A 14431-nucleotide genomic window follows, 5' to 3' on the forward strand; every position below is an offset into this window, starting at 1 on the left:
TCATATTAATTTTATTGCGTAAAAATGATCGGTTTTAACAGGGGGATGTGATAATTTAAAGTCACTAAATACAGTCGCTTGGTGTCAGTAAATCATTCGGGACGTTTCGGTCTCTACCTGTTCCTGATAATGACTGAACAATGTATAAAACGCTCAACGAAACACTCCATGCTCTTAGTTTGGTGTCGCACCTGATGTTTGACTGTGATATTATTTATTTATTCGACTGTTACGAGTTTCTAATTGTCGTTGACCATGGAGGGATCGTGGAAAGCGAAAATTGCAAAACGTATGTAACATTTTTAAGAATTTGAATTTATTAGTTTTTTTTAATCAATTTTTAGCTTGTTTTCACAATAATTGTTCTTTTTAGAAAGTCCGGTTTTGTTAGTTACGCTTTTTACATTAGCCGTTCTAAAATGGCAATTTTTCGAAAGAATTATTCCAGGGATATAAAAAAAAGGGATTATTAAAAATAAACTTGATATAAATAAGTTCAATGAGTTCTATTTCCTAATATTTTTTCTCTTCTTACTCAGAGAGGAAATGCGGCTTCAATTTTACACATTTCGAAACAATAATATTTAACGCCAACACGTGAGAAGTTAATTTTTACTTTTTATCTTCAATTTTTATGTGTTTGCTGCTAATTTAATTTTAATGTAAGATGAAAATTATTGTTTATTACACCCAAGCAAAAATGAAAATAATACCAGTGTTGACCTTTAAATTGTTATGGTAGTATTTTATTTTTTTCACTTGAACATCATAATCTCCTATTGACAAATGTAACTTTCCTTTGAAATAGCTGTAGATAAAGAGATAACATTGGTAAGTGCTAGAATATTTTAAATACTAGAATTGATAATGATAACCCCGATATGTGGAGTCAATTCAAATTTTAAGTAGTTTTGACTTAAGTCATTTCATAAAATCAACTATTAATTTTGATTTCTTACATATCTTATTATCACATTCTTCACATTCGTTGTTCAATTTTTACTTTATTTCTATTGCCTTCACAATATAACTACTGAAGTCATAGACTTGAATATATTTTTTTATCGCAAAAACAAATGTGTCTAAACAAAATACGCTTCAACGTTTATTGCGACAGTAGATATTGAAATTATTCCCAATTTTTTTTTACCCATATTTTGTGTTTTTGCATTTTAGTTTTTCTGATACCCCAACGCTACGTTTTGGGGATCATGGGCTTCCTGGCAATAGTCAACGCTTACACCATGCGTGTTTCTCTTTCGGTAGCCATCACAGAAATGGTTTACCATCCTCACAAAAACGGTTCAAACCAAGAAGATTCCTGCCCATCACTCTCCAGTAGTGCTCCAATAGCTGTCAATGTAATTATTATTTAAAATTCGAGCACTTAAAACTGTGGCTTTTAGAACACTGATGTTTTGTACGACTGGGATGAACCCACTCAAGGTCTAATCCTCAGTTCTTTTTATTGGGGGTATGCGATCACTCATCTCCCTGGAGGAGTTCTAGCGGAGAAGTTTGGAGGAAAGTATACTTTAGGAATTGGAATTCTATCAACGGCAGTTTTCACTTTGTTAACTCCATGGGTGATCCATGCCAGTGATGGTCATTGGGTGGTTTTGGTAGTATTGAGAGTGATTGAAGGTTTGGGGGAAGGAACAACTTATCCAGCTTTGAATGCTTTGTTGGCACAGTGGATTCCATTGAATGAAAGGGCCAGAATGGGGACTTTAGTTTACGCAGGTGGACAAATTGGTACCATTGTTAGTAACGTGGTCAGTGGGGCTCTGATCAGCGCCACCAAAGACTGGGCTTCTGTCTTCTACCTCTTCGGTGGCTTGGGTTTAATTTGGGTTGTAATTTGGTTCTTGATTTGTTACTCCGATCCACAATCACATCCTTTTATCAAAGAAAAAGAGTTGAAGTACCTCCAGACTGAGCTCAGTAGAGTTAGCAACGAAAAAAGAGCCATACCATGGAAAGCAATTCTGACTTCTGTACCCGTATGGGCGTTGGTAGCAGCCCAAGTTGGTCACGACTGGGGTTTTTATACTATGGTCACCGATTTACCCAAATACATGAAAGATGTCCTCAAGTTTTCAGTTAGCGAGAACGGAGTTTGGTCTTCGTTACCATACGCAGTCATGTGGATAGTATCCATGACCAGCGGATGGTTCTGTGATTGGATAATCAAAAAGAAGTATTGCAGTTTAACATTTGCAAGAAAGTTCTTCACTATTTTGGGTACTTTTGTAAAACTCTCCATAATGGTATTAAAACTCTTTTTTTCTAGCCGCCATCGGCCCAGCCATTTTTATAATAATCGCTTCGTACGTTGGATGTGATCGTATGCTGGCTGTATACATGTTTACCATTGGAATGGGTTTCATGGGTACTTTTTACTGTGGGATGAAAGTGAACGCTTTGGACTTATCCCCTAATTTCGCTGGTACGCTCATGGCAATTACCAACGGAATTGGAGCTATCGCTGGTATTATAACACCGTATCTCACTGGTGCTTTAACAGAACAAGTAGGTATACCATTTATTCATTTTTTTGATTAACTATCTATTGATTTTTAGCACACTTTGCTTGAATGGAGGACCGTTTTATGGATCTCCTTCGCAATTTTTGTGATCACTAGTATTATTTACATGTTCTTCGGTACGGGTGAAGAACAGTGGTGGAACGACCCCCAAGCTAATGAGCAGCGGAGAAATGAAAATCGAAATGTACAAGAAGTGGCAATGTAGGATAAATAAAACAAGACTGATTTGCAACTCGCAGTATCTATATTGATTCAGTATTGTTGTACTGGCAATATTTAGGGCCGTTTTAGGACCTAATTTGTAATGTATGATTTATTTTTAATTTAAGCAGTTATTGACTGTGTCCGCTGTTAATTTAATTAGTTTTAAAAATCCAGTTGTGGAAATATTTGTTTAGATTGTATAAGATAACTCAACAAAAAGAAGAATAAATAATATTGCCACAAAGAATAAGTTTTAAACGTTTTTAGAGCGTTCCATGATTGCGTCTTCTGTGAGATAAAAAAACTAAAATCAGAAATATTACCGACGCTTTCACAATTGCGGTAACCTTTTAATTTAAACTGGAAACTTGAATTAGGAGGAGCGCACGTATTTCAAGTTTAAATTATTAGAAATTTTGGCGGGGATATCACTCGTTCTCGTTCGGTTAAAACTTCAAAGGTCGGAGTCTTTCGGATATTACTAGGTCCATCAAAATACATCTTTTTACAAAAAAAATGTTTTCTTGTTGCATTATAGTTTCTACATATCTTTAAAAAAATAATTTACATAATTATAATAGTCACATAAAGTTGTTTTATCCGATCGCTTTCTTACTTCGCCGATGTTTATATAAATAAACAGGGACAGTGAGCTGATTGTTGTCCTCAGCTGTCAGGTGTCAAATCCAAGTTTGATGTGACCAGTGGAAAAACTCTCCTCCTTTCACTTTTATTTATTTATAGTCAACACCAACCGCTCATTTCGTTTAATTCCGATATGTAGATCAATTCCGCTATGATTGTTGCGCGTGTCGTGCAAAACTCTTTTGTGCAGAATCTTCTCCGTCGACTGTCGTTATCTAATGGAGATTTACATCTACCGAATAGTTTTCATGCTAGTACTGGAAGATTTTTAGAATTGGATGTGAAACCGCCTTTGAAGTCACATGTCAGGTATGGAAATGCACTTTGTTTGTTACCGAGGTGATATAACCTTGACTCTCCAGATGGGTGGCCTTTCTTTAATTGATTTTGTAGGTCAGTGTCACGAAAACTTCATAACAACTTTGTGAGAGCAATGTCGGATGAAGCTGGTTCTAGTGCTAGTGTGGGGACCAACAGGTTGCGGTTGGAAAAGTCCCCATATTTGCTACAACATGCTACCAACCCTGTTGATTGGTACCCATGGGGAGAGGAGGCTTTTGACAGGGCTAAGAAAGAGAACAAGATCATTTTCTTGTCAGTAGGATACTCCACATGCCACTGGTAAATCTCACTCTTATAATTCTGTAAACATGACTAGCCAAAGGTCACAGTGTTATCAGTTTTATCATGATCCATTTTCAATTTGTTTTGATGTACTTCCAGGTGCCATGTAATGGAAAAGGAGTCCTTTGAGAACCCCGAAATCGCCGAAATCATGAACGAGTACTTCGTCAATGTTAAAGTAGACCGCGAGGAGCGTCCCGACGTTGACAAACTCTACATGTCCTTCGTCCAAGCGAGCGTCGGCGGCGGTGGCTGGCCCATGTCTGTTTTTCTAACCCCCACTTTGGAACCCCTAGCTGGGGGCACATATTTTCCCCCTGACGACAAGTACGGTCGTCCCGGTTTCAAATCTGTCCTTAAAAGCGTCGCTGAGCAGTGGCGCACCAAGCAATCAACGATTGCAAGTTCAGGGAGACACTCTCTGGAAATCTTACGCAGAGTAAGCGAGCGAGAAATTCCAGCAAAGCAGGGTATTAACGTCCCTGGAGATGATGTGTGGAAGAAATGTCTTCTCCAGTTGTCGCATTCTTATGAAGATGATTTCGGCGGGTTTTCGACACAGCCCAAGTTTCCGCAGCCAAGCAATTTTAATTTTTTGTTTCATGTGTATTCAAGGGATAAGGAGTCAGAGCAGGGGTTTAGATGCTTGCATATGTGTTTGCATACTTTGAAGAAGATGGCGTATGGGGGGATTCACGATCACGTCAATTGTGGGTTTGCCAGGTAATATATAACTACAAAATCCGCAATATATTTAAGTATGTCTTCAGGTACTCAGTGGACGAGCGTTGGCACGTCCCCCACTTCGAGAAGATGCTGTACGACCAAGCGCAACTAGCGGTTTCCTACGTAGACGCCTACGTCGTTACCAGAGACAACTTCTTCGCCGATGTGGTCAAAGACATTCTTCTTTATGTCTCGAGAGACTTAAGTCACTCTCTTGGGGGTTTTTACGGCGCGGAAGACGCGGATTCTTACCCCCACGAAGGAGCGTCTCACAAAAAAGAAGGCGCTTTTTGCGTCTGGGAATACGATGAAATCACCGCGTTATTAGGCGATGCAGAAACCAACAAAGTCTCCCATAAAGACGTATTCATCCACCACTACAACGTTAAAGAAGCGGGCAATGTGGACCCAGCTCAGGATCCTCACAACGAGCTCAAGAAGAAAAATGTTCTTGTTTGTTTCGGGTCGTTTGAAGACACTTCTCGGAAATTCAAGATCGAAGTTGAAGATGTTAAAAAGATTCTTAAGAAGTGTCACGAGGTTTTGTACACGGAACGGCGGAATAGACCGAAACCGCACGTTGACACTAAGATTGTAACATCCTGGAATGGATTGATGATCTCAGGGTTCGCCAAAGCTGGCTTTGCTTTGAAAGAACAAGAGTACATCAATCGGGCGATCTTGGCGGCCAATTTTATTCGGAAGTATCTGTATAACGAAACCGAGAAGACGTTGTTGAGGTGTTGCTACCGGGGAGACGAAGGAAAAATAGTTCAAACGTTAGTACTACGATTTTATTGTTCTTGTTTAAGTCAAGTTTTACAGGGCGAATCCGGTTAATGGTTTCCTCGACGACTACGCTTTTCTCATACGTGGTCTCCTCGATCTGTACGAAGCTTCGCTGGACGCCGATTGGCTCCAATGGGCGGAAACTCTCCAAGAACAACAAGACCGTCTCTTCTGGGACTCCAGAGGCTCTGGGTACTTCACCAGTCCTGAGAACGACACGAGTATTCTCATTCGCGGAAAAGAAGGTTTTTATTCAAGCGTGTACGACCATAAGCTCATTTTTTGTTTCAGACCAAGACGGTGCGGAACCATGTGGAAACTCCGTGACAGTTCACAATTTACTTAAGCTATCTGCTTATTTAGACCGTGCGGATTTACGAGCGAAAGCCGGTCGCACATTGACAGTTTTCGCCGATCGGCTCAAAGCAATTCCGGTAGCTTTACCGGAGATGACGTCGGCATTGATGTTTTATCACAACTCGCCGACACAGGTAAACACTTCAATAAATAAACTTCTTTACTAATATTATCTCAGGTGTTCATCGCGGGAGGAGCTGAAGATAATAACACCCAAGCTCTCCTGGACGTGGTGCGCTGCAGGTTCATCCCAGGCCGGATTTTAGCAGTTACCGATGGTCCTACTGGTCGCGCGGGTTTGTTGTACCGTCGCCACGAGTCTTTAGCGCGACTTAAACCGATACATGGAAAACCAGCCGCGTACGTTTGTAGGAATTTCGCGTGTTCTTTACCCGTGACGGAACCGGAGGAACTCGCGAATTCGCTGGATTTTCCTTCGGGGGGAGCCCATGGGAGCAGCAGCGACGATGAGTAGAGTAGGTAATTTGTTTGAGTTTTGTTAGAATTAAACGGTAAAAGCGACCCGACATTGGCAGAAAAGTTGAAACCACCTAGTCATTAAGTGTTGAGAACGTGTGATACTCGGAATTCGAATGTGATATGGAAGGTTGTTGCGCTTGATTGCTTCCATTTTGATTGGATAGTCTAACTATTGTAAATATGTTTTTGGTCGAAATAAATTAAAAGGCACTTGAGGGACGAGTTTAGATAACCCTCTGTGGATTCCTTTTCCTATAGTCCTGAGTAGCCTAACCGGTTTCATATCTAGAATTGTTTACGTAACAGGTAACATTGAGCAGGTATCTAACGTAAATATTTTGACTGTATTAATTTGCAGGAACTATGCATGTACAGCGAAATTGTGGAATGTTGCATAAATGAAAATGCAGGGAAAAAATCGTTATCTACAAACGGCGCGCAATATCCGATGTTGTTAAGTCAGTAATTTTCTTTTATGAAAACGGCTAACGGTTCTGTGTTGTCGACATATTTATGCATTCGGTCATGGCTTTAGATATTGATATTGCTAAATCCTATTTAAGATTCCTTAGTGTAGGATTCCACGTGTCGTCTCAGCTTCCAACACGCTCCGTTAGATATACTATCTAAATACACATCGTGAGTCGCTATTTACCCAGAATAACTAGACACAATTCCTCCGAGCTTTCCAAGAAATGTGTACCTACTCTACAGTTTTAGCTCGCCGTCTGTTTTCCCAACTTTCGCCACGTTTGCATAAAATTCCGGAAAAAACTTCCAAGATCAATCCCACAGACAAATCATCTTACTGCAAAATACCACATTACTTTTTAACTTTTCTCTCGTAAGTGGTACGAAAGAAGTTTTCCGAGCGAACATCCGCACTAAATCTTGACGCTTCGTTGCGCCGAATTTATACAACCTCCACTTTTGATAATTTGACAGAGCGCCCCTGAAAATCATTTCGAGCCATTCATCCAATTATCACTGCCGTTTCTTCTAATTCTGACGGAGATCCATTCGTTTTGTTTGGTGGCGCATCTTGAAATTTTAATATTGAAGGGAGTTTTTTCGGGGATAAATCAGGAGCGTGGAAAAAAATCGGGACTAATGCTAGTAAAAGATATAAGGGATCAAGACGGGAGTTTTTTGTAGTCGTAAGAAGTTCAAACGAAAGAGTTTGGAATTAGACTGTGCAGGGTTAATATAAAATTCAAATACCAAATTTGTACTTACTTTTAACGATCACATTCAAAGAGCGGTTACAGTGTCTCATATAGAGACTTTGCCCCTAGTTTTCTAGATATGAAAATTTGAAATTGGTTATACAAGTCTTTAACTGTTAATCTCATCTTTGGAACTAACATTACGGAATTTCTATTAGTTTTTTCAGTGCCGACAACACGCAATGTGGCTTGCATAACTCCCATTTTCTCTATTTGATCTCGTCGCTTTTCCGCACGAACTACGAGATTGACTTCTTAGAAAAACCAGTAATATTTTATAAAACTCTATTTTCAGCGAGCTTAGTAGACCAATATCTTTTTTGCCAGTAATACCTCTTCCAGTACAAGACCATCTCTTTGTAAATAATGTCACTTAAAAGTCGCATCTGTAGTACTTTAGAACTTGATAAAGTGTATAGTTTGCTTTAATATACGTTCAATAGAGTAGTAACTTGCACTGAAGTGGCCCGAGAAGCACGTAAATGGAAAATTCTGAAGTTGGATGTGATATTAAACTGAGCTTCCTTTATTTTATTATTAAAATTCTGTTCGAACGTCATGAGGTGAATTATTAGGAGGAAGGGGAGATTGTTTTGTGTTTTATGGCGAATTGATATAAGGGCAAATATAGGAGAAACGGTGATTAGATGGTAGAAATGTCGATAAAGACGTGATAATGATAAGAATGGAGTAATGACGAATTGAGGGCCGAGGGTTTGAGGTCTCCCAGTGGGGTTGTTTAAGAGGGTATTCTAGTCTAGAAGCCCGAATTTGGGACGTTTTTTGACGCTCGATAAAAAAACAGTTAATATTTTTGTTATCTATGTTTTTATCATTTTTTATTGATATTTCAAGAATACATAAAAAAAAATTCAAAAATAAAATAAAATTTGAGTAAATTATGCGCCGTTGAAGTAGAGGGCGAAAAAAAAGAACGTGTCCTCGGCGTCACGATTCCCATTTGTCATCTGTGACAAAAAAATGGTAGATTCTTGATTAGTACAAATGTCAGAATGGTATGAAGAATAAAAACTGAAAATAACAAATTTTACCCATAAAATGGCGGCTACTCAAAAAAAAGGGTCGATTTTTCCGTTAATTTTTTAACTTTTACAAATTTTCAAGAAATAGTAAAAACTAGAAATTTTGAGTTTTTAACGGTTCATACTGAAGACGGATACATAAAGAATATTTATAACAAATTTTAAGTCAATCGGCCGATTAGAACTTGAGACTTTATGACGGCTGTTTTGAAAAAACTAGTTTCGAGAAAAACGCGTTTAAAGTTTTACCTTAAAATTTTTTTTTATTACAACAATGAGTGCCATTTTTTTGTTAAAATTTCACGCAAACAACATAAAAATCCGCGTATAAAAATGGTAGATGCGCAAAATTTATGAATTGTGTTCAAATTTGTGTTACTCTTAATCAATGAAACTAATTCCGTTTATGTAAGTTGATATTAATAAATTATTATCGTATATTCTCGAGGAAATAAAAAAGAAATAAGAAAGAAGCGGAAACTTGTTTCTTTGAATCTACCTTTTGAAAACCGTTTAGAATGAATGAACCGATCCCACTTTTGTAGATTTTTTTATGCTAAATACAGGAAAAAGAGAGTTGTTTATTTATGTACAGAATTAAAGAAACAAACAAAATTGGTGGATGCGCAAAAATATTAATTTCCAAAAACCACGTCAAATCAAATCGTTCAGAAAAATTTTCCTCCTAAAGGAAGGACAGTTTTTAAATATGCAGACTTTTTATAAAAGCAGACATCCACCAACAAAAACAAGAAAATATCTTCACGTTATTTTATGCTTCGAAAATCAAACGGGATCCAATTATTTGTACGTTTCTCTGTGTATACGGCTCGCTCAGAACCACAAAATTCTTGAAATTCTTCCTTTGACAAATTTACGCTCAATATGAAGCGTCACTAAACATTGTAAATCGCATTAATAATTCGAGGATCCTGAAGTTTATTGGTTTGATTCAATGTGGGTGATTGGATGCGTAATATATTGAGGGGCTGTTTACATTGGATTTGGACACTCGTTCGTGCAAAGTCAACTTTTCGGACTTGTAATTGGAATTATCATCGATACATTGCTTCACGCTTCCGTTTTTAATTGAGGACGTTTGTTTATTGGACGACCATAAATATATTGTTTACAGTGTCGTAAATTAGAAGTGTTATCGATCACTGGTTTACGCATTACATAAGATCGCCATTGGTAGGTTTTTTACGTACGAATTATCATTTTTATGACTTTCCGCCCATAGAGAAACCACCTAAATCATTTTAATTGCAAATCAACCATAAGCGGATTGGAATTTGTCAGAGATTTATCATCGTCCGTCTACGCGTTTTTACTCCGACAGACCAACAAAAACTGATTGATAAAGAAGACAATCCCGACTTGAAATAAATAGATTCCCTCCCACGGCACGACAGTAAAATTTTGTAGTTTCTTGGAAGTTTGTATTATAGACGCGATGTTATCCACGATTGATCCGTCCTATTACCATTATAAAAACCCAAGTGAGCATTCGTCATAAAAAACCAATCCATTCCCAACAAAGCGTCCCCAAATTTGAATTTTCACGCTTCAACTACCAATAAAACCTTTGTGAAAACGCAAACAGGCATCTTTCAAATTTTTTCGAAACAAATTGTTTTTATGTTGCGATAAAATTGCAATAAAAACTCCTTCGGAAACATTCAAATCATTTTTATCCAATACATATGCCTGTACTAAATATTGACATGCGTACTATTCCGTGGCATGCTGGACGCTGTTGCATCTTTAGTCACCCTCCGACAGTTGAACGCCGCGGCGCGAAATCTCACGGAGATTGCCGTTGATAAACTCCCCGATTTGTCCATCGTTTTTTCCAACACCCGGTGAAAGGGAGATAATCAATTTGGTGGCTGTATTTTTTTTATTTTGTAAGTTAAGTTGAAGGGAAAGTGCGGGGAAATTTTAGAAAAATTGTGGGAAGCGAACTTTGAAGTGGTTTTGTTGTTTTCAAAGGCTTGAGAGTTAATTTTTGAGGTAAAGCATTTTTTTGCCAGAAAATTTTACCACAAAAAGTTCTGTCTAGACTGGTTTACAGAAAATTGTATCGACTAGAGTTTAATTTATTTGCGATAAATACGCTTTAGAATTGATTACCCCCAATTTAATGTTCAATTATTTATAGACATTGGAAACATTAGCAGCACATTAAAATTGATGAATGAAATAGATTTCCGTTACTAAATTTTAATTTGAAAATTTCATTTGGATTGGTGCTAATTTTATAGTTTTAAGTCGTCACAATAATATCAAAATTACTCACTTTTACAGATTTCAAATAAAAATGTTTTCCTCTGCAATTTTTAAGTGTAAATTAACGATTTAAGAAATTAAATTTAAAAATGTAGCCTCGCAAAATTGTTCCTTCAAAATGTCAATCAGAACCAAAATATCGAAATGATTACACTGAAATTTTATTCGGAATTAGATAATCAAGTTTAAAATCCTAAAAAGATGGAGCATAGAATCAGGTTTTGATATATTTTATTAATTTATTATTTCGTTTTAAATTCCGTTTAATCTTCACAGAACACCTTTAAACATTAAACTTAAATGCATTAAAACTGTTTAAATATTTATTAATTAGGTATTTCATGTTTAAAGTTTAAATCAAAAGCTGTAAAATGTAAAGAACTTAGGCCTATGGTCAGAAAACGTAAACGCAGAATTACATTAATTTTAGATTCACAAAAAGGTCCCATTTTAATATCAATTCTAGGCCCCAAATTGTCAATTAGTCAGTTTTCAATTGAAATTGAGCTTTAGAATCAAGTTCGGCTAAACAAAACTCGAAATTTAAATTAAATAATATCCAGATTTTGAATTACAAATGTTCATTATAAACTTAAATTACAAATTTAAGTGTAAAGTTCAAGGCTTGACATTAAACTACATATGTGCAAAGGTTTAATGTAAACGGGTTTAAAAACTTCCATTGAATGCGACAAAATTAGAGTCAGTAGTATTTTGAAATTTACCTTATAGTATGTTTATTTCCTGTTTCCCAGATCAAAATAAATGTAAAAATTTTGCAGAAATAGGTAATAAATCGTTTTTATTTAGAGGATAAAACAAAATGGAAGAAATTGACCTGTTTTAAGAACTAAATAGCTTCCTTAGTACTTCCCTGTAAACAAATCGATCTGAATCAGTTCCATTATGGTTATCGATACTTTTACGTGTAGATAATTCAATCTTTTAGATGTAATTTCACCATCTGACACTTTTTTATTATCTTTATGAATATAAATTACCTAACTAGACACAGTCTGATTAATTCAAGTGTCAATTTATTAGTCAAATCAATACAGCCACCGATAAGCCTTATCAATCCTTTTACCGTTTTCAGGCTGAATTCGCTTCGTTTAAGTTTTGAATTTCCACAATGCTACTCCACCTCCTGAAACCTCCAAAAGAACTTAGTGAAAAACTTGTAGTGCCAAAAATGTCTCTAGTGATGTGGTGATAAAGGCAAAACAGTGCAGCTGAGATGCACTATTATCCTGGAACTGGTTATTCCCATTGTCGTTCGGGATCCGATTCGGGACTCCATCGCAGGAACTATCGAAGGGATCCTGAACCCTTTGACAGTGGAGAATCCACCCTTTCGGAACTTGATGGTATGTATAATATGTTTGAAATTGAGGAACAATATTTTCCTGACTTTTGCTTCGCTTCGGGATTTTTTAAGGTCAGACTTCCAGTTTCGTGCAGTCGACGAGGCTATTTTTACAATGTTTGCAAATGTTTATATACAACGAGTTTTAACCTGTTGTAACGTTTAAACAGAAGAGATTTTTCCAAATTTATTATTATTTTAATATGTCGGTTGGTAGGTGTTTTATTTTAATTTGAAGCACTTTGTTTATTGATGGATTCTCGGACGGTTTTGATTTAGCGATTTCGTACTGCAAGTTTACACGTTATCGTTTGAGTTAGTGTTTCCACGAATATAATTTTCAATTTGTTGTTGCATAAATTAGATTTCATATTTTATGCTGTGTTTATGTATATTATACACCCAAACGCTAATGATGAACGCATTAATATAAATTTAGGTGACGTAAACATTACGCATTTTCTGGACATTAAACTCGGAGAAATCAATTTTCCTTCAGTTTACTGTCAGTTAGGAATTCAAAAAAACCAAAACTATTTTTGTCTATATTTGGGTGTGTCTAACGTTTCATTATCAAATTTAATTGCTTCTAAAATCAGATTTTGCTTCAAAAATATTCTATGGCAGTTTCCCACACCTCATTACAATTTTGTTTGCTTTCGCAGATGATTCGTTTGCAGAAGTATGTTCTGGTTTGTTTTAAAAATAGAAAAATCTTCTTACATGTCGAAACGTTTAGTTTTTTTAATGGCAAAAAATAATAATTATGCTTGAATTTTAAATGTGCTGCCTGATTTCTAGGTTTAGGGAGGAAATTGTATCCCCGGTTTTATAACAGTGGTATTTTATTCAGGGTCTATGCAGCTTATCTACACATTTTCCGGCTCAAAATTGTCCGGTTTCTCTTCATAACATTAATTCTTTAAAATTCCAGTCTGAGTTTCTTTTCCTAATGTTGAACATGCAATTTTGAGATCATTCTGTACTTTTCAGTTAAATATAAATTTTGTTATTCCTACAGGTTTTAGGTTGTCTGAGTTTTGGATACTTCACCTATTAGTTTAGGCATTTTTAGGTTTTAGGTTTTCACTTTTTTTTTATTTTATTTTTTTATGTTAACAATTTTACACAGTTTTCGTCTCTCTTGCTATTAAGTCGGACTTGCAACATTGGAAAAGAATTTCTTTTATTCCGGCAATTAATTTTACCACTCTTTAACTACATAAAAGGTCTGAAATGAATTTTTCCTCGCTTTAATTAAATGTTCGTGGCAGCTACCATAACAACTTTTGCGCAAATAAAAATATTACTACCCGTACTTGGAATATAAAATAAAAGTTTAGCGCGGGAATGTGCCTTAATTTAATTTCTTCTAATAAATTGTTTGTCTGCAAACAAGATTATCGACCAACGACACAGTTCTGTAAATATTAATAAATAACAGCATTTAATATGCAAGATGTGTGGATAATGATCTATTGAATATTAAAATCGATTGATTTCAGGTGTGTTTAATATCGGGTGAAGTTTGTTTTAATATTTCTACCCCCGCTAATTAACTGTATTTTAAGTGACACCCTTTCTCTAAACGAGCAGAAGCGCTCGATAAATAAAGCATTTGCATAATTGTCTAAAGAAGTTGAACCAGTTGCAGGTTGTGTTCTTGAATTTTAATTATAACCGGCTGGAGATTTATAATTTGTTATGACGATGAAATTTCCATCCATTTCCTACACTATTTATAAAAGCTTAATATTAATTATTCTGTTCCCACTAAAACACGTTAAAAATTCAGATACAGTGGAAAAACAATTACACCACATAATTATCCGTCGAGGAAAACACAGAGCCTTATCAAAATTCCTGCCAGACTTTGATGATCACATTTGTTTCAAAATTCCTTGGTGTCTCTCTAATTAAAAGAACTTGGAATCATGACTCAGTTTCCTGTTTGAAAGCGTTACATCTAAAATAAACTTGTGTTTATTCAGGAAATCACGAGATATTTGTTGTAAATCACTCATTGAAGTGGCATCCGAATGTTCTCGGCTCTTTTTTGATTAAATTTCCGTGTGCTGAGATTAAATTCGGTTTGGGAGGTGATCGATTTAGCGTCCATTTTCTTTTGTG

The 14431-nt window shown here is 36.2% G+C and overlaps 3 protein-coding genes across 7 annotated transcripts in view; all 3 read left to right on the forward strand.

Annotated features, from left to right (window-relative positions):
- Positions 1–156: 156 nt before the first annotated feature.
- Positions 157–3003, forward strand: LOC148171515 (dietary and metabolic glutamate transporter-like). Its single transcript, XM_088040924.1, has 5 exons — positions 157–289; positions 1177–1361; positions 1407–2244; positions 2294–2532; positions 2584–3003. The coding sequence occupies exons 1-5, from the start codon at positions 256–258 to the stop codon at positions 2752–2754; spliced, it is 1467 nt and encodes a 488-aa protein (XP_087897050.1). The 5' UTR covers positions 157–255; the 3' UTR covers positions 2755–3003.
- Positions 3004–3407: 404 nt separating this feature from the next.
- On the forward strand, positions 3408–6589 carry LOC148171516 (spermatogenesis-associated protein 20). Of its 2 annotated transcripts, none has more exons than XM_088041530.1 (7): positions 3408–3737; positions 3792–4019; positions 4122–4745; positions 4793–5527; positions 5574–5782; positions 5829–6028; positions 6073–6589. In XM_088041530.1, exons 1-7 carry the CDS (start codon positions 3550–3552, stop codon positions 6367–6369), a joined length of 2481 nt encoding a protein of 826 aa, XP_087897656.1. In that variant the 5' UTR covers positions 3408–3549; the 3' UTR covers positions 6370–6589. The 2 variants fall into 2 exon arrangements, with proteins under 2 accessions (XP_087897656.1, XP_087897657.1); XM_088041531.1 differs by having other exon boundaries at positions 3408–3707.
- A 3536-nt stretch (positions 6590–10125) lies between these two features.
- LOC148171517 (voltage-dependent T-type calcium channel subunit alpha-1G-like) overlaps positions 10126–14431 on the forward strand; it is a 62765-nt gene continuing 58459 nt past the window's right edge. For 2 of the 4 annotated variants that reach the window (XM_088041373.1, XM_088041370.1), the window contains exons 1-2: positions 10419–10553; positions 12032–12302. In XM_088041373.1, the coding sequence (XP_087897499.1) occupies positions 12173–12302 (130 nt within the window). In that variant the 5' untranslated portion in view covers positions 10419–10553; positions 12032–12172. Of the gene's footprint in view, positions 10146–10418; positions 10660–12031; positions 12303–14431 lie in introns of those variants that run through there. The other 2 variants (XM_088041372.1, XM_088041371.1) reach the window with 2 other exon arrangements.

This window comes from Gnatocerus cornutus, chromosome 7, assembly GCF_029298725.1.
Source record: "Gnatocerus cornutus isolate USDA-ARS CGAHR chromosome 7, icGnaCorn1.1, whole genome shotgun sequence".
NCBI classification, from domain to species: domain Eukaryota; kingdom Metazoa; phylum Arthropoda; class Insecta; order Coleoptera; family Tenebrionidae; genus Gnatocerus; species Gnatocerus cornutus.

Coding starts and splice junctions, on each gene's coding strand:
- LOC148171515 (XM_088040924.1), top strand. CDS start 256: ATGGAGGGATCGTGGAAAGCGAAAATTGCAAAAC. Junction 290..1,176: donor GAAAGCGAAAATTGCAAAAC/GTATGTAACATT, acceptor TTTGCATTTTAG/TTTTTCTGATACCCCAACGC. Junction 2,245..2,293: donor AAAGTTCTTCACTATTTTGG/GTACTTTTGTAA, acceptor CTTTTTTTCTAG/CCGCCATCGGCCCAGCCATT.
- LOC148171516 (XM_088041530.1), top strand. CDS start 3,550: ATGATTGTTGCGCGTGTCGTGCAAAACTCTTTTGTGCAGAATCTTCTC. Junction 4,020..4,121: donor GGATACTCCACATGCCACTG/GTAAATCTCACT, acceptor ATGTACTTCCAG/GTGCCATGTAATGGAAAAGG. Junction 4,746..4,792: donor GTCAATTGTGGGTTTGCCAG/GTAATATATAAC, acceptor GTATGTCTTCAG/GTACTCAGTGGACGAGCGTT.